General features: G+C 45.4%; 2 protein-coding genes across 10 annotated transcripts in view; one reads left to right on the forward strand and one right to left on the reverse strand.

The window, feature by feature from the left end:
- The window catches only part of LOC102003561 (BPI fold-containing family A member 2-like), a 142,954-nt gene that overhangs the window by 82,811 nt on the left and 34,646 nt on the right, over positions 1-25,497 (forward strand). The window contains exon 1 of one of the 9 annotated variants that reach the window (XM_013514269.1): positions 13,977-14,081. The exons of the other annotated variants lie outside the window; for them this stretch is intronic. The gene's annotated coding sequence lies outside the window, so the exon portion shown is untranslated. Of the gene's footprint in view, positions 1-13,976; positions 14,082-25,497 lie in introns of those variants that run through there. 9 annotated transcript variants of the gene reach the window in all.
- Positions 244-11,269, reverse strand: Bpifa3 (BPI fold containing family A, member 3). The gene is made up of 8 exons (XM_005384851.1): positions 11,211-11,269; positions 10,912-11,120; positions 5,169-5,319; positions 3,325-3,432; positions 2,471-2,614; positions 1,409-1,493; positions 960-1,023; positions 244-466 (listed from the first exon to the last, which is right to left on the reverse strand). The coding sequence occupies exons 2-8, from the start codon at positions 11,021-11,023 to the stop codon at positions 432-434; spliced, it is 699 nt and encodes a 232-aa protein (XP_005384908.1). The 5' UTR covers positions 11,024-11,120; positions 11,211-11,269; the 3' UTR covers positions 244-431.

The raw sequence follows: 25,497 nt of genomic DNA on the forward strand, positions 1-25,497 counted from the left end.
TCTCCATCTCCTTAGAGCCCAGCAATGATTTTGGTATATAACAGGTGCTCAATAAATATGGGGTGAATGAATGGGGGAATGGGAAATCTCAGGCCATCTGGCAAAATAGTGAAAGTTTGCACTACACAGGTCCAGAGTGCTTTCTGTGGTATTTCTAGGCAGGTGAGCACCTGAGGTATACTTGTTTTCAGGATGTACGCTTCAGCAGGTCTGACTCCTGCATGTAAACCTCAAGGCCCAGAGTGCAGCCTTCAGAGCTACAGTTTATTGTGGGAGAGGACAGGATGTCTAAAGGGCCTGCGGTTAAGTTTCCAGGGACAGCAGGAGTCCTGTGCTGAGGGAGACTGAGGGTCCCAAGGGGTAGAGTCTCCTTCTGATCAACAGCAGGCAGCAGAAGAGCCTTGAGCTGGGTGAGCGGGTGTTGCCTGGATTCATGGTTCATCGAGTTCATCAGCAGCTGCCTGTTCTGTAAGGAAGAGGGGCAGCAGTCCCAGATGACCTTTCGAACCCTAGGACCACACTGAAGGGAACTCTCCATCCATCCTCCAGAGCTAGTACCAGGAGCATCCATGTCACTCGTTCCAAATGACACTGAGTGACTCAGTTCCTGGCTTCTACTCACAGAACTGTGATCTAGGGAGGGCAGGGACTGGCATGGTCTAACTGTTTAGGGGTGTCTTGTGGTTGGGGTGGGGCTGGAGCTCCCCCCCTCTGGATTGGGAAATGGTAGAAATACTAGAATTTCTTGTGTCCTGATATTTTGGGTGATTTGGCGGGGTACAGCCTGCTTACTTGGGTTCCCTTGTACTGTCCCAGTTCTCTTGGAGGTCCCCTCTAACATTTTCTTGCAGTATAAGCAGACACCCCTAAGCAGGTCTCAAGGGGGGCTCTGGGGTGGGGGTCCCCCTTTGAGCACTTGCCAATCCTGGGGTGGCCTCTAAGGCAGACCAGAAACTCACCCATGAGATCTTTCAACAGTTTCACATCCAGCTGCCTGAGGAGGTCACCGAGGAGAGGACAAACCTGGGGCAGCACCACAGAAGAGAGGGTCAACCTGGGGCCTGGGGGGATCCTGGAGGGCATGAGGCTGGGGGTTTCCAGCAAGAGCCAGGGCGAGAGTGGCTACCTCACCCTGAGCTCCCCACACAGCACCCCCAGGCTTGTCTCCCCAGGTCCTCACCAAACTCTATGAGACAGGCAATGTGATGGCTCTCCTGCTACAGACAGGGAAACTGAGGCTGAAGGGGACCAAGTCCCTTGCCCAAGGACACACTGACCAAATTGAAATTTTTAATTGAGATTTTTCATGTTCTACAGCCCAAGGTTGGAAAATCTCTGCTAAATTGCCCATATATGTGGCCCTCAGGCCCAAGGATTCCCAAAGTACAGATATTTTTCTCAGACTTACCTGATTTTCTACCAGATGTGGGATAATTTTTCTTATGTTCTCTTTGAGCTTGTGGATAAAATGTTTCATCTTGTATGGGACAGACCTAGAAAGAGTGGGAGATGCACAGAGACGTGGGGCCAGTCCCGACTCCGCCGATGCCATGTGGTATGTGTTGAGCAGGATTTCTGGTCTTTTAAGCGTGACCTGGCCCCACATTGAGGTGTCATTGTCAGCAACAGTCAAAGGGGACTCAGAGAGGTGGTGTGACTTGCCCAAGGACAGACAGCAAGGAAGTGCCGATTCTATCAGAGCTGTGCAAAGATGGCACCAGAGTCCCTGGTCTTTCCCTTACACTATCCTCCCCAGAATGTCTGGTATAATTTAGAGTCAGTGAACATCTGAAGAATGAATGAGCAGATGTCCACTGAGATCTTCACTGTCTGGCACTGTGAAATTACAGAGACAAATCTGCACAAATCTTGCGGTCTACTGAGGTCAGCCAGACTATAGACAGAGCTTCATAAAGCTCTCAGTTCTGTCTTGTTCACCTCTGTGTTCATAGCACTAGGCATGACCTACACATCACAGATTCTGGGAAATATGTGAATGATTGAGTGATGAGGGGTCTGCTTTAGAAAAGACAGGAGGGGCATCCCAGGCAGAAGGATCAGCCTGTGCAGGGGCACGGTGGTGGGACACTGCCTTGTGTGTCATGGAGAGGTGTGTCTTTCAGCAACACTGCAGGGTAAAGGACTGCAGGGAGACACTGGGGGACTGGAGTAATGATCTGGAATCTGCTCATCTCCAGGGAATTGGGGAGCACTGGGGGCTTTGGAACAGGAATCCTGAGCACCATCAGATTTCCACATTAGAAGGGAATTTCTGCAGCCTGATAGAAAATGGGGTGTGGGAGGCGAGGTCCCAGTTAGGGAGTCAGAGGAAGAGCCTGGCTTCTGGGAGCATGGCGGAGGCATCACTGCCTTTGGACCCAGGAGGAAGAGTAGGTGTGGGGAAGGGGTGAGGTCTGTGGTAGACTTATCAAGAGGAGGTAGAGAACTGAGGCTGCAGCTGGGGTCTTACTCAGTGAGGACTGTCACATGGACGTCGGACTCCGTGCGACATTGGCCCACCACGAGATCCCTCCGGCCATATTCATCTTTCTCCAGCCAGAACTCTGCAGCAAGGTTCATGCTTGTGTGCAGCATGGTGCTGTTATTGAAGGGCCTGCAGGAGAGAGAGCAGCAGGAGGAAGGACAGAGAAAGAATGGAAAGAGGCAGAAGCAGCCAGCACAAGGTTGGGCTCTCTGTGTCGGCCAAGACACACACTGTGCACTGGCCGGGCCCCTCAGCACCTGAGTGCTCCCAACAAACCTGACAAGCTAAAAGAGGGAGAAAAGTGCTATTAACACTTGTGCTTTTTTTTCAGTGGATCCCAGGGCCTCATGTGCTCTATCACTGAGTTACATCCCAGCTTTAGGATGACTTTTGAAAATCCCTTAAGGAGACCAGTTTAGGAACCTTTAGAAATTTAAAAGTTTTAATCTCTACTTTAAAAATCATTTCCACTTAGCTAAAGCCCCCTTTCCTTGGCATAGTGGATGTTACGGGACAGCCTGGCCAGGAGGGTGATGAGCACAGGGTGAGGATGAATGACAGTGGCTGTCCCTGTTTTCTTTTCTTAGCCTGGGACTTAGGTTTAAGTGAACAGGTGAGCTGCCTGTGCTAATGATTGTCATCTGCATTTCAGCTGAAGAAACCAAGACTCAGAGAGATGAAGTGATTTGCCTGAGATCACACAGAGAGTGAGTTCAGAGGCCCAGATATGAATTCAGGTTGGGGTTTAAAAGATCGGCTTTTTCCAGGCTGCCCAGTTTCCCCCCAGCTCCCAGTGAGGAGGAGCAATGCCTCCCACAGGCAGCTTCTATAAGACTCACAGCGTCAGTTCAAGGTCAAATTCAAGTGAGATATTTGTAGAGAACCACTCCTTATAGAAAGACACCTGGATCCCAGCACAGTCCAGCTGCACGTTGGTGATGTTGATGCTACAAGAGAAAGAGCAGAGGCCCGGCAGGGTGGGGGCATCAGGACGGGCAAGGCCTTGTGCTGCAGAACAAGGCTGGCTGCTCTGCAAAGTATGCCTGGTGATGGGGTTTGGAATCAGAACCAGGTACAAACACCCTGAAGGCCATGGGCAGCATGGGAGCTCGGGGCTGCCTGCTGTCCCAGAGTTCTTCAAACAGTTCCACACAACCCCAGCTAGCTCCAGGCCCCAGTCCTGCCCTCAGACTGAGCCTCTCCTTTCGGTAGCCAGCTCCACCCACTGCCTGGGAGCCAAATCCCGGGAGCTGTCTTTGACTTCTCTCCGTTTCTTGCCCTTACATTGTTCCCATCAGCAAACTATGTGGCTCTGATTGCGAAGTGTGTCCTGAGTTTGGCCATGCTATTGTTCCCACTTGGTTTGGTCACCCGACTGCTCCCTGGAGATGCTGCCATTCCTTTCTGGCCCCCACCTACTGTGCTCTTGTTTTCTCTACAGACTGCTTTCCATGAGCGGGGGGAAAAGTCAATCCACTTCCTTTCCCTTCACCCTTCTCCACTGGTTTCTGGCCACTCTTGGAATCGAATCTCGACTCCCCACTCCCTTTTGCAGCCCCATATCTTTCTGCTCTTCCCCTTGTTCACCCACTCACATGGAGCTTTTCTCCACTTCAAACACTCCCCACCTCAGGGCCTTGCGCCACCCCCAGCCCACTCTCCCTGTGTGGCTCTTGTCACTTGCTTTCTTCATTCAAGTTTCTCAGGGGCCACTATTCCTCTCACTCTCAGCCCTTAACTAGCTCAATTCATCTTCCTATCACACCTTCACCTGAAAGTAGTCATTTACCTTCTGTGGCTTATCTCACTAAATAGGAATCAAGTTGCTCTCAAAATGTAGTAACCACATGTCTTATGCGTAGCTGTCCTCCCAGCTGTGAATATAGCCTTTCCATACCAAGTTCTGGAGTGAAGGGAGGTGATTGTGACCGTGCACATCACAGGAAAGCCCTATTGGTGACTAGTGGTCCTCATCAAACTGGTGAGGAGGGACTTGAGCTAGAAGGAAGAGAGCCTTGGGGCAGAGCAGGTAGAACAGCGGTGTTGCCAGTGAGTAGCCTGAGTCTTGTGGGTGGAGGAACCTGCCTCAGTTGAGGGAGTAAATGTGAGCAGGTCAGGGCTGCTCCTGCAGGTGAATTCTAGCTGCCATGGGTACTGTATCCATATGCACGCCTGAGAAGTTGTATGCGTGGTTCTAAAAGCTCTTAGCATCTCCTGGAGGCAGGGGCAGCTATCATGCCTTCATGCCTGTTTTACTGATGAGGACACAAGGCTTCAGCTCAGTGCACTCATGAGCTTGGTCCACATGGCTGTCGAGCAAGAGAATGCAGGCTCAAATGCCTGACTGTGGTCCTGAACTTGTTTGATACCCAGATGTTTATTGAGGCTGTGCCCTGTGTTCCGATTTTGTAGATGAGTCCAAAACTCATGGTCAGTTTCCCCAAGGTAGTAGCAGAGCTAGGACTTAAGTGTGGACAGGTTTCTTCTGTACCATCACATTAATTACCCTGCTAGGCCACCTCCCCAAATGGCCCCCATTTGTCCTCACCCCACGTCTTTTGCCTTCATTTCTCTCGGTCTCTCTCCCTTCTCTACACGTCTTGCACCTCATCCTCTCAGCTCTGGCCTCTGACCCAGAGCCCTATGAAGAATCCCAGGGCCAGGGATGGGCTCGGGGCCTCACCTGATCTCTTGCTGCTGCCGCAGTTTCATGCCACCAATCAGCCAGCCCACCATCCCGTAGGCCACCTGCCTTGAGTCATTCAGACTGTCCTGGAGGTAGATGCTCTGGATTTGGTCCTCTGCATTGTGCTTCATGAAGCCTTGGGAAATAACTGGAAAGGTACAAGGGGCCAGTGATACTGTACAGTGTTGTGGAAAAGCAGGGATGTGAAGTCGGGAGGCCTGAGGTGCAGCCAGGTGCACCGTCTTCCTGCTGGGAGATCAGCCCCGTCACCACATTCCCCTGCTGAGAGCTACATTCCTCATCTGTAATTCCACTTTGCCAGACTGATGTGTGAAACAAAAACATGCTGTAGAGAGCCTGGCAGACAGCAGCAGTGCAAAAAACTATTCTGAGTGAGTTCCTTCTGTACTCTTTCTCTGAATCTAGAGCCCAGAGCTAATACACAAGCTGTCTCAAGACCGCAATAAATGTTGCTTGAAGACAAAATAGACAAAATAGGTAAATATGGACAGGGTGAGTACAAATCATCTCATGCTTGAATAAAATGCTGGAACCAGGGCAGCTTCTGGCAGAAAAGAGTAAATCCCCCAAAGGAAGGAAATTTTCAAAGTTATAAACATGGTTAAGTCCTGCCTCTCTGGCTTCTAGCCCCTCCTGCCCAAAATGGGGGCCCAGCCCTATTGAACCTCGGAGTTTGCTACAGAGCACATTTATTTCACTGACTTGCCCTGTCTAGCACCAGGTCTCACACTAACAACTCTGGGTAACTGGAGAGCAACAGAAACCAGTGGTGTATCTCCCTTCTCCCAGGGCCTGGCTCCAGTACTCCTTTCAGTACCCCCTTGCTTCTGTCACCTACAAATGAGACAGTGTGTCTATAGTCACAAATTTGGGTTCAGATCCTAGCTCCATTGTCTCCCTGGGTCTTATATAACAGGGGCAATAATAACACCCAGGTCACAGGGTTCTTGTGAGGACTATTGAGACCAATTATTCCATAAATATTTATTGACAATTTAGTTGGTAAGAGACCCTACCTTGGGCACTAAGAACACAAAGTAATTTCCTGTCTAATAGGAGACAAGAATTAAACAAATAGTTTGAAGGACAGAGTAAAACTATAGGGTTGCCTAGACCTCTTAGCAATTCTTAATCATAGAGGAGAGTACCACTTGGGAACTTTTGAGTGCTAGACAGTCACAGTTGTCAATCCAACATCCATCCATCTACCTACCCATCCATCCATCCATCCACCAATCCATCCATCTATCCACTAATCCATCCATCCATTCATCCATCCATTTGCCCATCCACTCACCCTCCTGACCACCATCTATGAACCCAACCTGTTCTCAACTGAATCCTGATTGAATGCAGGTTGTCTCTCTCAAATTTCTGATCCAGATGAAGCTATTGATTTTCTGAACCATCACTGTGTGACTCATCTGTGGAGATTTTCAGATTCAAAGTTGGCATGTAACCTAAGTTGGCTCTACCGAGTCAGGCAGAATATTTTATGTTCTATGTTTGAGGGAAGGGTTTTTTCCTCTTTCTCCTATTGGAAAGATGCAAGAGTGTCTGGAGCTATGATGGTCACTGGTCATTATTTTACTATCATGCTGGGAATAAACCTGAGGACAAAACTGTGATGGTAACAGAGCTCAGAAATGGACAAATTCAGTCTGAGTGGAAGCTTTGAGACACCGGTTGAGCACAACCTGGATCTTCTGTGAGTTTTGGTCTCGTGAAATCATTCTTTTTTAGGTTGATTAAGCCAGGTTGAGTTGGATTTTCAGTTACTTCCAACAAAGTATCCTTACACCTTGAAGGTCATTGAAATGATGAATATATTCACAGTGAAAGAAGTACTTTGCACACAGTTTCCTTCACATCAGCCTCAAGAACAGCTGCATGGGCTAATATTCCTCCAGTACCCATTTTAGGGGTGAGAGTGTGAAGACACCTGGGTTCACAACTGCACACCCATGTGTTTGATACCCTAATTGAAATAGGTACATTTATGGCAAATCATAAAATGCTAAGTTTTAATGAAGAAAAATGGAAAAACATCTCTAATCTAAAAAATTTCTTAAAAATAGAATGATTGAAGATCTCTTTCCATAAACACTTCTCACCTAGATGACTGTATGGGAGAGTTCTGCCAAACTTTTATAAGGAAGAAATGGAAAGAAAATTGAAAAAGAGAAAGATGCCAAATTCACTCTATGGAGCTACTATAACTTGCTTAGCCTTAAAAGGACAGAAAGTTACAAACTACTTTCAGTCCATGAAAAATGTGCTAAAAATCCAAACTAGAGATGGAGAGTAGAAAGAAATTAGATATGGGGCCCCAGAATTCAGAGAGGAGTAATTAGTTCTGGTTTTCTATAGCATAACATGGTAACTATTATTTCAACAATCTGTGATAGACTTCAGAGTAACTAGAAAAGTATGAAAGTTCTCAGGGTGTAGAAATGATTAATATTTGAGGAGGTGGAGGTGCTTATTACCCTGATTCGCTGATTATGCATCTACTAATACAAGTTATCATGTAATAGATTAGAAGAAAAATTGATTAACTTTTAGATGCAGAAAAATACTTGTTGAAAGCTAATAGTGATTTATGATTAAGACAAATTCATGAAACTAAAATTATAAGGAACTGCCTTAATGTAAAACAACCCTCACTGTATTCCAAAACCTACAGAAAATATCCTACTTAGTGGGGAGGTCTAGATACATTTCCATCTTATAGAAGGCCTTGGTTATAATGCAGAATAAAGAGCCACATGATGCTAGTGTGACAGCACATGCCTGGAAGCCCAACACTTTGGAGGCTGAAGTAGGAGGATTGTGAGTTTGAGGTCAGCTTGCCTAAATAGTGAGACATTGTCTCAGAAAAAGAGGAGAATAAGACAAGAACAAGAGTAAAGAAAAGGTAGAGGAAGTGTAATGGATCGTGAGAGAGCAAGAGAGAAAAGGTAAATTTGTCGCTGCTTGTAGATGATATTATTCCCTAGATAAAGGGTCTAACAGAGAAGAAAAGGCAAACTCTTAAAACTGTAAGAGATCATAAGACTTTTGGATATCAGATTAATTTTCAAAAACCAACAGTTTTCCTTTCATCTATACCAACATGACCAATCAGAAAATATACGAAAATTAGGGGCATTTACTGTGGCAAGAAATTATAAATGTTCTAGGAACCAATTTAACAACAATTTAACATCATGCTCAAAACATGATGCTCATAGCGTTATGAGACTTTAAAGTTCTGTTATGGGATATAAGATAAAATCTTAATAGAGTAATAAATCTTTTTAAAAATTTTATTCTATTAGTGCCTGTGTGGAGTATATATTACTTGTGGGAAGTTGGTACATGTGCATAACATGTTAATTCCTTTTTCACTTCCCCACCCACCCAGGAATAAATCTTAATAAATTAAAAGATATAGTAAGTTTATGATTGAGTGGCCAGAACCTCATATTGGAAAAATACGAGTTCTTTCTAAATTAGCAAACAAGTTCAATGGAACCCCAATGAAATTTCCAGCTAAATTTTTAAAAAAGAAACTCAACACATTCTGAAATTCATTTGGAAGGATAAAGGTTTATCACATAAAACAGCTTTACAAAGACATAGTATTTAGAGTATTGTGTTATTAGTGTAAAAACACAGATATAGCCTAGAGAATGCAGAAATGAATCTTCATGCTTGGGAATTTGGCCACTTAATAGAGGGACGGGGAGAACCAACTCATTTTATGGACAGAAGTAAAGCTTTTCACTACATTACAACACACACAAACACACACACACACAAACACACACACACACACACACACACGCACAGATGGCTTCCAGATGGATTAATGTCCCAAATATGAAAGTAAAGCTACAAAGCTACAGGAACAAAACCAAGAAGATTATGTTTGGGATGGAGCAAGGTCTTAAGATTCTCCAAACACCAAATTATAAGATGAGGTATTGATGAGTTTGAAAATACTCCTGTTCAACTAGCAAAGCTAATAAATGACAATGTGGGAAAAATGCAGTCAGTTCTCTGTACCTATAGGTTTCATATCAGCAGACCCAATTCACTGTGGATGGAAAAATACTTGAAAGACTTTTTTGCAGTCATTACTTCCCACACAGAAATTACTCACATAGTGCTTACATTGTTAGGTATTAGAAGTAATTTAGAGATTGTCTAAAGTACACGAGAGGCTGTGCATAGGTCTGTACAAATACTGAGCCATTTTATATAAGGACTTGAGCATCTGCCAGTTTGGGGGTAGGTGGGGTGGTGCTGGATCCATGCCTCATGGATACCCAGGGACTATTGTGTTTACACAGCTTAACTCTGGTAAGGAACTAATGTCAAGAATAAATTAACATCACCTCAAAACCAAAGAGGATAAAAAACCAGGGAAGTAAAGAGAAACAGGGACAAGAGATAAAAAGAGCAAATTCCAAAACATTGAAATAGTTCACAAAATTATGATGAGATGCTCAATATCAGATAAAATCAAGGTAAAACAAGTATCACTCAACTATACCTCAGACTGGCAGAAAATTTAAAAAGGTGATATTATGCACTGTATTGCTCTCCCCATCCCCAAGTGACTGTGTTTGACCCCCCCCCCCCCCAAGGACCTTTAAGGAGTTAAAGAAAAAAAAGTTAAATGAGGTGGCAAGGTTGGCCCTAATCTGATCAGACTGATGTCCTCATAGGAGGGAGAGACCCTGGAGATCTCCTTCTCTGAAAGGCCAAGTGAGGGTTCATGGGGAAGGTGGCTACCTGCAAGTCAGCAAGAGCTGCCTAGCCAGAACCACCCCTGCCAGCACTGAGCTTGGACTTCCAGCCTCCAGAACTTCCAGCCTCCAGAACCACCAGCCTCCAGAACCACCCCTGCCAGCACTGAGCTTGGACTTCCAGCCTCCAGAACTATGAGAAAGTAAATATCTGTTTTTTAAACTGCCCAGTCTTGTGGTAGTGCTGATAGACCAACACACATAGATGCCCTGCAGTGGTGGGCAACACAGGGAGACAGGAATGCCATTTATTACTTGAGCTAGTGCAGACTGGCACAGCCATTCTAGGGAGGATTTGGGCAGTTTCAGTTAAATCAGTCTTACACCTATCACAGGCCCAGCCTTCTGGGTTTCTCCCAGGGCACTTCTGTTTGTTCTAACAGGGGCAGGGCAAGGGTGTTCATCACAGTGTCGGGTACAAAGACTGCAGAGTCAGAGACAACCTAAACGTCCGTCTCTAGGGTAACAGCTACATAAACAGAAGCAGATGACCCTTGTGGATCTGTCTGCACCAGCTGGAGCAAAGTATCAAGAGCAAGTATGGAGTGAGACAGTAAAATCGGAATGAGCTACATATGGCATTACAATTTCATAAATCAAAACATTGCATAGGAAGGCCACAGCCATATTTAAATACACATATTAAACACACTGCAGTGCCTGCTCAGCCCAGAGGACTGTGAATGTGAAAAAGCAAGGGAAAGTAACAAGATGAAACTAAAGAGGGACTTTGCAGTGATTCGTGCTAACGACATGTGCTATGAATTGACATATGATGAACCTAATCTCAATTTTGTGCACTTGAAGTCTAAGAAAAAAGAAGGCAAGGTAGGGGACTGACCCAGGGTCACTCGGTAGTCATGCTGGGCCCACTTTCCCTTCCCCACCCTGTGGCCAGCAGACAGAGCACAGGATGAGCTTACTTCTTGCCAGGCTGGATTTGCTGTCCAGATGGGCGTGGGCTAGGCCAGGATAAGGCTGCTTGTGCAGAGCCAGCAATGTGAGGAGGATGAAGAGCCTCCAGGATGAATGCATCTTGGGTTCTGGCACCTGCTGATGTCAAGAACCGTCAGATGGGCTCTGGGAAGATGGCTGCAAGGTTGGCTGCTTGGATGGATGGCTTCATGGTTTTCTGTAGGAAGATGACACCAGAGTGAGCCCCCAGCATACTGTGGGGAGGTGGGACAGTGGGTTGTGGCAGCTGTCACCAGAGCTTGCTCACATGGCAGGCAGGAAGAGACCTGGGTGGGAGCTGGGGCTTGTGGGGATTGGAGGGAGGCCTGGTTGCTTGGAGACACTCACCAGGGCCCACTGTTGGGTCATCCAACAGGGATCCTCTCTGAGACCTGGCTCAGGCTGTATGCTGGTGACTCTTCGGTGAATGAGCGAGTGAGGATGACTGATCCTACACTATCCAGAGCTTTCTTCAGGGAAAGACCAAATTCAATCACAGCTCCCATGCTTGCTTACCATAAATTAAGACAATGAATGTTTCTGAGCGACTAAATAACTGAATAGGGCTGGATGGGCTCTAGCTTTCATTAAAATTATAAGTTTCTTAGGGGCACAAGAGGTGTTTAATTGATCTTTGTGTCTACAGAGCTGTCCACGTCTATCACATGGCAGGTGCTAATGAATGTGTGTGAAATGATATAAACAAACAGTGAATAATTGGATGTTGGATGGATGGATGGATGGATGGATGGATAATCTCATCTTTCTGGATAAAATTTACAGGAAATAACACATAGCCTCAAAGCCAAAGCAGCAAGTTTATCTTGGAGACCTGAGGTTGGCGAGGGGAGGTGGTCAGAGAGAATTGAGGTAAAATCTGCTGGTCTCATCATCTCAAGAGATGGCTCCACAATTCATTCTATGGTTCCAGTCCCAACCCTTGGAGTTGCCCATGACTCCTCTCTTCCCTCCTCCTACCAACCATCTGTCAAGAGTTTCTGTCCACACTTCTGGAGTCTGACCATGTCTAATGACTCCTCCTCAGCCACCACTACAGTAGCCTGAATTATTGTGAAGGGTTCTAAGAAGAATCTCAGCATCTCAGGCCACCTACTGGTCCTTTTCTGCACAGCAGCCTGAGAAAGCATTTGAAGATGCTGCTCAGACCTTGCTACTCTTCTGCTCAGAGCTCTCCACAGTTTCCTGTTGCACACAGAGCAAAAAAATCCATGCACAACCCCAGGGTCCAGTAGGGACCTACGCCTTCTGAGATCTTGCCTCTTGCCCTCGCTCCCCATTGCCCACTGACTGCACTGCAGCCACACAGGCTTGGTCCCAAAACTATGGTGCTGTGAGTGCTGAAACGAAGGCTACTGTCACTGGGCCTGTGTTCTCCTTGTGAGGTCCCAGGGAATGTGCAGGTCCCACTCAGCGAAGGCGTGTCAGTGAACTTTGCAAATGTCAGTGCGGCGCTGAGCCCTGCCCTGTACTTGGCAATCCAACCCTGTGTGTAAGAGATCGTGGTGAGAGCTTCGTTCAGGGTGTTGCCTTTCTGTATGTGAGGTCCTATCTCAGAGGTCACACTCCCACTGGAGATGTTTGTAAAATATCAATTACTTTCAAGTGAACTTTTAAAAGCTGGGTCTTGTGTAACCAGTTGATTTTTTTTTTTTTTTTTTTGGTGTGTGTGAAGAAAATTGGAGAAGAGCAGGCACCATTGAGAGGCCCTGACCCACTGTCTTTAATTCTTTGGTCACCTGAACATGGGGGAGAAGACGCTGTCAGTCCCACCTCCTCACTATTGTGGTTTCAGGGCCCTGGTTTCTCACAGCATGAACATGAGGGTGGAGACACTCAGAGCTTGATGCATGACACAGGAGATCAAAGCTAGGGGTACAGGGAGCCCTGCCTCGGGGCAGGCACTGGATGTACAGCCAGCACAATGTGGAAATCACATGCTGGGAAGAGCAGGTGCTTTGGGGTCCCTGGCGCCAGAGTTTAACTCCTACCTCTGCTTCTTGGATGATTTAGGGCCCGAGGCTGGGGGAGCGGGAGGGAGGAGGAAGGGAATACGCCTAGTCGTGCTCCACATCACCCTCTTATTCTCTCCCTCACCTACTGCTCCCCAGAGGGGGGGAAGAGGAATGAGGGATGTTCCCGCCTAAGCTTCTCCCTAAAGGATGGAGGGCTGCTGTTCGTTTGTTGTGGCTCATTTCCTGTGCTCGGCACACTTGGTGTGCAATCTCATTTCACCCTCATGCCCCACAGGTCAGGGAGTTGGGGACACCGGGCAACTCAGCAGCTGAGCGAGCTCCTGGCCAGGCCTATGCAAACTGGCACCTAGTGGGCTCTTCACTCTCACCAGCACTGCGCACATGCTGTGTCCTCTGGGCCCCAGAGCTGCTGGGCCACAGCAACCTTATCCGTCAGCAGTTAGCTTTATCACCCATGTGGCTTTCCTTAGAACCACCTTTATCAGAAGGCAAAGAAAATGCTGGTTTGCCTTTTAAAAATGCAACAGGCTAAGGAATGTTGCTCCCAATGCCAGCTCTCCATAATCTCCCTAACACCCTGGCCTCCTGCACAACTGGCCCCAGAAGTTTGGCCCGGATACAGTGTACCCATCCCTTAAGCCCACCTTTCTGGTCTGCAGGTCAGCTCTATGCGGGGCACTAGGTTTGACTCTGTAGCAGTAATAGGCACCCTGCTTCTCAGCAGTTTGGAGTCCAGCAAGGGAATCAGGACAAGATGAAGTACTGTATAATAAATAAAGGAACCACAAATTGCATCAAGGGGAAAAATGCAGTGTAAAATAGAGAACAACCCCTGTGGACCAAGGCTAGGGACAGTCTCTCAGACAAGGTAACATTTGAGCAGAGTCCAGGAGGAGGGCATGCAGCCAGCCCTAGGCCTGGGAACTTGGAACATGTGCTAGGCAGAGGGAACAGGAAGGGCAAAGGCCCTGAGGCAAGAAAGGGCTGGGAAGGTGGGAGGAACACAAGAAGCCAGTGTTTTGGTGGGTACTGGCTGAGATGTCCACTCCTGTGTACCCAGAGAAGGGCCTCAGCTGCAGGGAGGCACCACACAGAGCCGTAAGGAGGCAGAAGCCCACAAAGCTTCTGTGCACGGGCGCCCTCTAGTGAGTGCCTGGTCTGCATGCTCTCCCCTGAGCTCAGAGGCTGCTCTAGGTAGAGGTGGGTAAGGTCTAAGGGGCAGCAGAGTGGGCAGAAGAATAAATGCAGGTTCCAGACTCTGATTCCACAAGCTGGTGTGAATGTGTGCACATGCACGTGTGTGTGTGTATGTACGTATGAATGTTGGGAACAATGGCTCTAGGGAGATGACGTGGGTTTAGTCCATACTTTGAAAATCATTCTTCTAAGGACGAGTAATGCACTATTCACACGTTTGGTTAAGTTCTGTTATTTCTTTGCTGATTTTTTGGTCTAGTTGATCTATCTCTTTGTGACGATGGTGTGTTAAAGTCCCCTGTTGTGATTATGTTGCTGCTTATTTCATTTTTTATGTCTGTTAAAATTTGTCTTATATACTTGGGTGCTCCTGTATTTGGTGCATAGATATTTATGATCATTATCTCTTCCTCTTGAAGTTTTCCCCTCACAAGTATGTAGTGACCTTCTTTATCTCTTTTGATTGTTTTTGATTTGAAGTTCCTGTTGTCTGAAAACAGAATAACTACACCCGCTTTTTTCTGGGTTCCTGTCACATGGAGTATTGTTTTCCATCCTTTGATTTTCAGTCTATGATTTTCCTTTTGAGTTGTGTGTTTTTGTATACAGCATACAGTTGGCTTTTGTTTCTTGATCCACTCTGCTAGTCTGCTTCTTTTGGTTGGTGCATTAAGACCATTTACATTGATGATTATAACTAATATGTATTGGTTTATCTTTGTCATGTTATTTTCCTGCTGTTGAATCCTCCTTTTTCCCTCTGTTTAATTACTTGCTCTGCTCGGTGGTTCCTTTCTGTTGTTGTTCTTGAAGTTGTGGTCTGTTTTATCTCTTTCTAGAATATCTTTTAGTTCTCTTTGTAGGGTTGGTTTGGCGCTCACGAATTTCTGTCATGAAAATATTTTATTTCTCCATTAAATTTTTTTTCTCCATTAAATTTGAAGGATAGTTTTGCAGGGTACATCAATCTGGGTTGGAAGTTGTTTTCTTTCAGTAGCTGAGATACTTCACTCCAATCTCTTCCTGACTTGATGGTTTGTGTTGAGATATCTGCCATGATTCTGATGGGCTTTCCTTTATAGGTGCTCTTTTCTTTTTTCTAACAGCTTTTAATATTCTGATCTTTTATTGAGTTTCTGGGATCTCGATCACAGATCGAGTATGTTTGGGTGTAAGTTTACTTTGGGTATGATTAGCTGGAGTTCTATATGCTTTACTTACTGTATGTCGGATTCCTTTTTTCATGTTTGGAAAATTTTCCACTATTATTTTGGCAAATAGTCTTTTTATGTCATTTGTGTTGATACCTGCTGTTTGTTTGATACCAGTTAATCTGGCATTGTTCTTCTTTGCTTCATCTTGAAGTTGTTGAATTGTTATTTCCCAGTTCCTTGTTTTTAAGAGATTCTTTCTTTCATGTTAGTTACTGGCAATGCTGCCTTCAATGTCTGAAAGTCTATCTTCAGCTTCATTCAGGTGGTTTTGCCAGCTTTCAGTGGAATTTTTAATTTCCTGGATATCTGTTTGAATCTGTTTCATGCATTCTACTTCTTTTCTATATTTCTTTATATTTCTATATTTCTAGTTCTTTTCTATATTTTCTATATTTTTCTATATCACTCAAGGTTTCCATGAGTTGTCTATGCTCTTCTATTTTCTTATCAATGTTTTCTTTGAATATGCTGAACAATTCTTTCATTATTGTTATCATTTTTTTTTACCTGAGAGATTATTTCTGATCTGCTGTCTTCTATGGCCTGATGGAGTTTTTTTTTTTTTTTGCTTCAGTTGCTATCATTTCAGAAATTTCCGGTGTATGACTTCCAGGTTCTTCTGTGTTGATGTCTCCTGGACTTGTTCTGGGTGGCGTGGAGGTGTGAGATTGCATTTTGCTCTTTCATTTTGTCATTTCTGAAAACCCAGAGGTTTCCCAGAGCACAGCCTCATGCTCCCAAATGTGTATAAGTGGCAGAGCAAGTGTCTGAGGATCCCCAGAGCTCAGTGCAGCTCCTGTGCTGGTGTATGGTGGCAAGGTGGATTCCCAGATGCTCCTGAAACTTTCTTGCATTCAGTTGGCTTCCAGGTGTGTGGGGGAGGGGCAGGGCAGGCTCACTGGAGCTCCTGAAGCTATCTGGGGTTCAGCTCAGCTTCCACAAGAGTGGGGGGGATGCAGGTCATAGTTACCGAGGCTTCAGATATTGCCCAGTACAGAAAGCCTGGTTCCCATGCCTGCAGGGGAGATCTGAGGGTGGAGTCCCCAAGGCTGCTGACTCTGTCCGAGTTTCAGCTGGGCTCCCAAGGGGATGTGAGTTGTGCTGGGAGGGTCCACTGAGGCCCCAGAAGGTGTCCACAGCTCTGCCTGCCTCACACACTAGTGGGGGAGGCTTGGGAGCGGCTCACCAGGGTTCCTGAGGTTGTCCGGTGTTCAGCCCAGCACCTGCAGACATGCTAGGGGTGCGGGGAGTAGCCACAGAGGCCCCAGAGGGTGCCCGAGGCTCTGCCTGCCTCGCATGCTGGTGAAGGAGGCGCACTGGTGGCTCACAGGGATTCCTGAAGGTGTCTGGGGTTCAGCCCAGCCCCCTGCCTTTCTCAAAGTGATCAAGGCTTCTTTTTCTCTCCTTTTCTTTTCTATGTTTGGATCCCAGTCCTCCTCTTATTAATGTTCTCCAGCAGATATCACTCAATATTTGCCCATTTTGCATTCATTGATTCTAAATTTTCATGGTTGCTGAAAATGGTTGCAGAGTTAACTTCGTCCATTCAATTCCACCTCTGGATATCAGGGACCTGTTCTGGGGAGAGGGATTTTGGGACTCGAGAGTGACCTTCCCCAATCTTTTTTGCAGTGTGTATGGCAGTTCCCAGTGTTTATTTCCCAGTGAGTTGACAGGTTTTACTGAGCATCCCCATGTGCCAAGCAAGGAACAAAACAGGATAAAAGCCCCTGCATTTATTGACCTACTGCCCAGTGGGGGAGATGGGCATACATTAGTAAACAAGATTTCAATGGGATGATTTCATAGAGAAATGATGCTATGAAGGAATTATAATAGAGTGATTAAGTGGTCCCTGGGAGGGGTGGGGTGCTGGGAGCAGGAGTCCCTCTAGTTGGGCTGGGTGTGCCCGGAAGTGCCCTTCCCTTGAGGTTACCCTAATGGAGTAAGAACAAGAAATCCAGTGCAGCCAGAGCAATTGAGAAAGGGGAAGAGAGGTGAGGTATGTGCACAGGAGACAGGCACAGATTTGGATACTGCCTCTTAATGGAGCAGCTTTGACACATCCTTGCAGCTCTCTGAACCTCAGTTTTCTCATCTTGTGCCTCAGTGGAAGCTCAGAATGACTCTGGTATTGAAGAGTCTTAGCTTTGTTTTGAATTCTCGGATGTGTCCATTGTAAGTCTCAGAGTCCAAATCCGCTGCAATGAATGCCATTAACTTTTATAAAAATGTTCTGATAAGATATGGATTTAACTTAGGTGGTGATTATGGAACCCCCACAGTTGTTTTTTTTTATTTCTGGTTTTCTGTGAGATCAGCCTTGTAAGTCCAAGAAAGAGATGATTTTTTTAGTGTCATTAGAGAGACACTTTGGTTAGGTTGGCACCATGAAGACTTTTCCTCCAGTTCACTCAGGAGAAGCTGTCCCACCTCACGTCCTTGTACACATCATGAGTACCATAATGAGCGTATGCAGCAGCCCTAGCATTCCTAAGATAGTGGTATATGATGCTCAGAGGAACAAGAAATAGGTTTGGTTTCTGCTTCCTTTGGTTCTCTAGTGCCTCTCTAGTGACCCCTATTGGCAGATCATAGAAAAAAACAAACCAGCGAAGAAGATAATGTGGTCTGTAGAATTCCAGGTCTAGTATCACCAAATACAAAAGGATGGATTTGAAACCAAGAAACAAAAAATTTTTATAACTGGTAGTTTATTTAAAAGAGTAAGTGGTGTAATTTATGTAGGTCATATAGATAAGTGGCAGTCATGAGTCAAGAAGAATTTTTTCAAAAAGCTAGTGATTGTGATGAGACAAATGTGTATTCTGATGTTTTCGGGTTGGACACTCTGTAGACATCTACCAACTCTATTTGATCACAGGCTTGGTTTAATTCTGATATTTATTTGTTGGTTTTTTGTCTAATTGATCTATATCTTTGTGAGAGTTGAGTATTGAGGCTCCTCACCACAATTGTGTTAGTGCTTATTTGGTTTTTCATGTCTGTTAATATTTGCTTTATGTAGTTGGGTGCACCAGTTTTTGGTGCATATATATTTATGATTGTTATCTCTTCTTGGAGTTTTCTCTTAACAAGTGTGTAGTGACCTTTTTTGTCCCTTTTGATCAGTTTTGGCTTGAAGTTTACATTGTCTGCAAATGGAATATTTATTCCTGCTTTTGGGGAGGGGTTCTGTGGCATGGAGAATTGTTTTCCATCCTTTGACTTTTAGTTTATGAATTTCTTTTTACATTAAATGCGTTCCCTGAATGCAGCATACTGTTAGATCCTATTTCTTCATCTATTCTGCCAGTCTGTTTCTTTTGATTGGTGAGTTGAGACTACTTACATTAACGGCAATAACTGATATGTATTGGCCTATCTTTTTCATGTTATTTTCCTGCTGTTGGTTCCCTGTCTTTCTCTTCTTTTTAATTGCTTGTCCTGCTTGTGCTTTCTCTCTATTGGTGTTTGTGTTTTTGTTGTCTTAATTATCTCTTTCTGTTGTATCCTTCAGAGCCTTCTGTAGGGCTGGTTTGGTGGTCATAAATTTCTTCAGTTCTTTGTCATGAAAGTATCTTATTTCTTCATTGATTTTGGAAGATAGTTTTGCAGGGTACATTAATCCGGATTGAAGATTGTTTTTTCTTGGGGCTTGAAATACCTCACTCCAAGCTCTCCTTGATTTGAGGGTATGTGTTTAGAAGTCTGCTGTGTTTCTGATGGGTTTTCCTCTATAGGTGATTTGTTTCCTTTATCTAACCACTTTTAGTATTCTGTTCTTGGACTGAATTTCTGGAATGTTGCTTCTTATGTGCTTTAGTGTAGATTTATTTTGGTCATAGCTATTTGGAGTTCAATATGCTTCATTTATTTGCATGTCAAATTCTTTATATATGTTTGGGAAGTTTTCTGCCATTATTTCTGTGAAGAGTTTTTTTTTATGTCTTTTGCACTGTCTCCAGCTTTCTCACTGACTCTAGTCAATCTTTATTTATTTTTTATTTTATTTTTTTTTTTCTGGTACCAGGAATCAAACTCACAATCTTGAGCTTGCCAGGCAGGTGCTGTGCTGCTGAGCTAAATCCCCAGCTCCCTCTAGTCAGTCTTATGTTGTTCTTTTTTTGCCCCATCTTGTAGCTGTTGGATTGATTTTTCATGGTCTTTTGCTATTTTTAAGATATCTTTCTTTTCATGGTTGCTAGCCACAATCCTATATTCTATATCTGATGTTCTATCCTCACCTTTATTCAGTCTGTTGCATATACTTCCAGTGGAGTTTCTAATCTCCTCGACTTCTGTTTGTATCTGTTTCATGGATTCTATTTCTTTCCTATGTTGGTCTTTCATGCTTGCCATTGTTTTCCTGAGTTCCTCTACTTTTTTTTATCTGTGTTTGTTTTAATGTTGTTCATTTTGATCGTCACTGTTTTTGCACCTTAGAGATTTTTTTTCTATAGCCTCTTCCATTCGTTTTTTTCACTTCTGTTGCTATCATTTAAGAAAGTTCCAGGGGCGGGGATTTAGCTCAGCAGCACAGCACCTGCCTGGCAAGCGCAAGTTCGTGAGTTCGATTCCTGGTACCAGAAAACGTGCCCCCCCCCAAAAAAGAACAATCTTGCTTAAGAAAGTTCCAGTGGTTGGCTTCTGATTTCCTCTGTTGTATTGTGCTCTGGGCTTGTCCTGGGTAAGTTGGAGGTGTGGGGCTGCAGTTTGCTTCTGTATCTTGCCATTTTCTGCTTTCTATTTTTTGTATTGTTTTGTTTTATGTGTTGGTGCTTGCAGGTTTTTTATGGTAGATATCTTTATCCCCAGTATCAAGGCTTCCCTAGGAAATGGCTGTTCCACAGGAATATCTTCTAGATGTAGGTGGTTCTTGGTCTTTGTGTCTATCTGAAGAACCTACTTTCCCAATGTTCTGAGGATGAGAAGTTGTTACCTATTTGACACAGCACCTAGTCCTTTGGTACTGGATTATGGTGATGGTAATGATCCCATACAATCACAGCGTTGTCATACAGGAGAGAAAAACTGATTATAGCAGATATGGTATCCTAGCTAAAGCAGTACAGTTAACAATAACAATAGTCTCAAGTTCAGCCTAGCTACTGACAAACTGTAGTAACTATTAGCCTGATACTTTCAACCATAGGAGCAGATTCTACAGTTACATAACAGAATCTAACATATACCAGGAACCTGTATGCAATGTTTTTCCCTTTAGTGAGTGATTTTACCCTGTTGTAAGGGGGAGGACTAAGAGGTATAGGGAGCAAGATAGAGAGATGAGTGAGGTCTTATATAGTAGGAGCAAGGCTGAGAGGCATAAGCTGGTCACGCAAGTTTGGGGAAACTGGAGGACAGAAGAGGGAAAGAATGGAAGAGGAAGCAGAGGAGTATTGAAGTGAACCGAGCAGAGAGGAGACAATGTTTATTCACAGGGAAGTATGATAAAATCAAACAAGATAGTTGGCAAAAGAGAAATAGAAGACAAGTGGATAAAAAATAAGGGAAGATAATAAATCTAAGTAATCAAAGAAAAAGAAAAAAGTGAGAAAGAGAGAAAGAAAAGAGACTAAAAACAGAAAACAGAAATAACCCTAAAAAACAAAAGAGACAAAATTAAACTGAATTTAAAAAGACCTTAACCAGACAGAAAAAGGAAAACTGTTAAAAAAAAACATAGAAAAATAAACAGAATACAATTTCTCTGGTGTTCACAGTGCTGTGGTAGGTCCAAGTCTCATCTCAGAAATGTGTTGTGTACTCCAGCCAACTTGTACCATGGGATTTGTGCATGGTATAAGGTTGATCTTGGCCTCTGAATGTGGGGGCTGGGGTTGGCATTATGTTGCTGGGGTTCTCCTCAGCCCGTACATATATGTACTTTTTTTAAAGAAAGAACGGCAGTTCCACCTGCCCCCTTCTATTCCACCTGTCTGTGTGCCAAAGCACAATGCTGGTTCATCTGACTTATCACCTGCTGGTTCAACTGTCTGTTCATGCCTGGGTCTTGCAGGGTCCCTGCCTGGGACAGTCAGGTCGCATGTGTCCTGCCACTGCTGCCACCTCCGTGGGTGTCTTGCTGGGTCGCCAGGGGTTCCCTGCTTGGGACGGTTCAACCGCGTGCATCTTGCCACCACTGACCAGAATGCTTTTTCACCCTTCCCAGGATTCCCCTGCCTCAACTAGGTTGGCCTTCTTCTTCACCTCAGCCCGCACAAGAATGCAAGATGTTGCCAGATCATGTAGTTGACCCAAAGACATATTTCTTCATTTTAATGTTGGCAACTCATTCACATTTATAAAACATGTCCTATAGCCCATCAAGTCCATCCAACTCCTCCAAAGTAAACGCCTTGACCCAAGGCCTGGAGAAGTCCAGGAAGTTGGGCTTCTCAGCACATCCAAAGCAAGCACAAAGAGAACAGCCAGGGTGTGGCAGTACCAGACATGAATGTGTGCCTTTTGGTTGTCATGAGATGCAGCCATGGAGAGGCTGGTGGTGCCTGAGAGGGGCTGAGCGTCTGGAGCCCTGCTCTGAGCCACTGTCCTCCCTCTCATGAGCCAGGAGCCAGGGGCTCTGAAGGAGGATGCTGCTCAGTCAGTGTGTAGGGGGAGCAGGGGACCCAGCCTCAGGTTCCTGGCTGTGTCACCTTGGACTCCTGAGCTCTAGACTCTGCCCAGGCCTTGCTGTATGACCCTGATCAGCTCTCATGCTCTTTCCGGGCCCTGGCTTCCCTGCCTACACTAAGTAGGAACATTATAGGCAGTTTTCACCCATGCTTATTGAATCATCCTGGCATCCTTATGACACAGGAACTGTTGTTAACCATGAGCACAGATGAGAGCTGAGACTCAAGAGAGTCTGGACGCTTTCCCCAAGGTCACAGCACTATCTATGCAGAGTGAGAACTGGACTCCAGTTCTACCTTCCACCATGCTTGGCACCCTGACTCCATATTACAGGTCCCTGCCCTCAGAGCAGAGCTGAAGCCCCCCTGTGGGTGGGGACCGCTCTCTATTTCACAGAAGTTGGGGATCCTGGGACTTGTGCTGACAGCGGCTGCAAGAGTTAGGACCCCACTCAAGTCTTCATTCGAACTGTGTGAACACATGTGCTCTGATGGGAATGTGTCCCTTTCCATCCCTCCCACTCAGTTGTTGGAAATGATCCCAAGAGGTGGTGGCAAGAGACACATGTCCTGGTGGTGAGGTCCCAGACTCTGTCCTCCTGATGTGAAAAGTAGCATCAAGGAGCTGCCTGGCTTTGCTGCTTATCTTCTTCCATGTGAGGGCATAGCATCTTTTTACCTCCTGGTTGGTCCCTTTTGCCAGGTACAACCAGTAGGCGCCACCTTGGAAGCAGAGAGCCAGCCCTCCCTGGATTCCATATCTGCCTGCACCTTGATCTTGGACTTTTAAGTCTTTCAGAAATGTAAGACTTAAGTGTTTTTCATTTGTAAATTACTGTACCTAACTTTTATTTATAGCAGCAGGAAGACACTAAGGAAGCAGGTATTTTCTTCCTTTTTTTAATTTTAAAAATAAAAGGAGGAAAACATTAACAGATAACTTTTTGAAAAATAGCAAAAGAACAGTACAGACAATACAGAGTTACAAACAAAAGGGTAGGAAATTAACAATGCTTGTTGTATTACATATTGATATCTTCAAGGTGGTTTCTCATGAAAACAGATAGAGACACGCAATATTGATCAATCAAGGATTCATTGACAGGGAAATAGGTATTTCAGATGACTCAAATAATCCATGTTTAAAAGGCATATTTACAAAAATAGAGAAAACAGTGTCCCTCAGCCTTTATTTTATACTGTTCAAGGTAGCTGTGGTGGAGACAGAGTCAATTATCTACCTTCTCTGCAGCAGGTCCGCTAACATGGATGCCTGAGCAGTGCACTGCCCTGGGAGCCAGATTCACTTACCCACATTGGGCAAAGCCACAGAAGCTCAGCCAGGGACTTTTTCATGCTGACTGTCAAATTCTCATCCCATAGGCAAGCACATGTCCTCTGTTTCCTACCTGCTGTTTCCTTGAACATCTCTTCATGCCTCCAAGGCTTTGCACCACCAGTTGAACTCATGGCCCCAGAAGTCTGTGTTCAACTGAATGAATGAGTGAATGAATGAATGAATGGACTTAGTTTTGAAGGCCTGCTTTGTTTTTTTTTTTGTTGTTTGTTTTTTGGTTTTTCTCTGGTACCGGGAACCGAACTCACGACCTTGCGCTTGCCAGGCAGGCGCTTTGCCGCTGAGCTAAATCCCCAGCCCCCATGAAGTCCTGCTTTGAATCTCACACTCACAGAGAAACTGTTTGATAGAGAGGAGCCTTTTTTACTCCAGAGCAGTACTTTTGCCTCCTCTTCAGCCAAGATCAGGGGATATTAGCTTGGATCACAAATATGTGAGGCTTGAGGGCCGGTCTTGGTGTGATTGTCATGCTAGGCCTGAGTGTTATGCTTTGTACACCTGTCTCCTACATTCTCTCCCCGCCCTGTGCCCTAACATTGTCTTCTCAGGGAAGGTGCTGAGTAATGAGCCTTAGGCCCTTGGGAGAACTGAGACTCATACACAGGAGGAGTCTAACACAGGGTACAGCCCTTAGCCAGAGTGTGACATCATCCTAGGATTTTTCTACCTACTGAGGTGGCTGCAATGGATCATTTTTCTACCCAGGGTTATGGGACAGGGCCCCAGCAGACTCTGGGTCACCAGCCAAAGCATCAGCACCAGTTTTCTCCCTGAAGAACGTGGCTGAGGGAGCCAGGAAGAGAGGCTGAAGGGCAGGCAGAGCCAGGCTCAGGAAACAGGGGGAGCCACGCTTGAAGCATTTCCTCTGAACTGGGTTTTGCTTGGTCTGTATTTTACCTTAATTTTTTTTTTTGAGACAGGGTCTCACCATGTAGCTCAGGCTGGTTATGAGTTCATTATGTAGCCCAGGCTGGCCTTGAACTTGCAGTGATCCTCCTGCCTCAGCCTCCTGAGTTCTGGGATTATAGGTGTGTGCTATTTGGTCTGTATTTTACATAAACCTCATTTTGTAGAGAAGTACTATGTTTCCAGCAAAACTGAACAGAAAAGTCCAGAGAATTCCTACATGCCCCTGCCACCAACCCTCAACCTCCTCAACTGTCAACTTCCCACCCGACAGTGCTACAATCCAGGAATCTACAATGGGGTGTCCTCACCACCCAGGACACACAGTGGACATCTGGGGTCACTTGGTGGGGCATATTCTCTGAGTCTCGATAGATGGGTGCTGAAATGTGTCACCCACTGTCCCATATTACAGAACATTTCAGTGTCCTGCACATCTCTGTGATCCTCCTGTTCCTCTTTTCTGTCCCCACCTCCAACCTGGCGACCACTGACTTCCTGTCTCTGTGGCGGACCTTTGCAGACTGACAGAGAGTTGGAATCCACACTATGATATCTATGCAGGCTGGCTTCTTTCACTAGGTGACAGTCAACTTGCTTCCTCCAAGACTGCGGCTTTGTAGTGCCTTTGTCTTCACTGCTGAATCTGTCTCCAGTGTCTCGTTATACTGTGGTGCACATCTTCACTCACCCATGAAGGGCATCTTGACTGCTGTCGTGGTTTCACAGTTGTAAATAAAGCTGGTACAAGCATGAGAGTGCAGGACTTTTGTGTGGGCATAAGTGCAGATCTTCGTAGGAACAGAAGTTTCTCACTCATTTGCTTAAACAGCAAAGTGCATGACTGCTGGACCTTGTGGGATTTCCCCCTGGGAATCCCATCACATGGTGATGTCCAAACCCACAGGCACCACTGTCAGCCCAGCACACACAGGCAGCTCTACCAGCAGCACAGAGGGTCAGTAGATGGGTGAAGGTTCACAGGACAGTGGGGGCAAATGTGGACGCTGCTGACCCGGAATAGTAGCCAGAGGGCATCACTTATTCCTGCTTCTGACACAAGACTGGAGTCTGGCTCTTTCCTCATCTCTTTTGCTCACTGAAGAGGAGGGTAGGGTGCAGGCTCCAAGCCATCATTCTTGGTAACTTAGAAGGGAGCAAGAGTTAGGGCTGACCAAGCATGATCAGGGTCTCACCCTCCAGCCTTGGCCTTTGTCTCCTTCCAGCTCACCTGTCGTCACATTCTGCT

The sequence above is a fragment of the Chinchilla lanigera genome, unplaced genomic scaffold, assembly GCF_000276665.1.
Source record: "Chinchilla lanigera isolate Chin_1 unplaced genomic scaffold, ChiLan1.0 scaffold00021, whole genome shotgun sequence".
Taxonomy (NCBI): domain Eukaryota; kingdom Metazoa; phylum Chordata; class Mammalia; order Rodentia; family Chinchillidae; genus Chinchilla; species Chinchilla lanigera.

Bases quoted from the DNA above. Each gene is read 5' to 3' on its own strand.
- Bpifa3 (XM_005384851.1), bottom strand. From the start codon at position 11,023: ATGCATTCATCCTGGAGGCTCTTCATCCTCCTCACATTGCTGGCTCTG. The intron at 3,433-5,168 runs GTGAGGCCCCGA...TTTCTCTTGTAG, and splicing joins CGGCAGCAGCAAGAGATCAG to CATCAACATCACCAACGTGC. The intron at 1,494-2,470 runs GTAAGACCCCAG...CACTCTTTCTAG, and splicing joins CATGTGACAGTCCTCACTGA to GTCTGTCCCATACAAGATGA.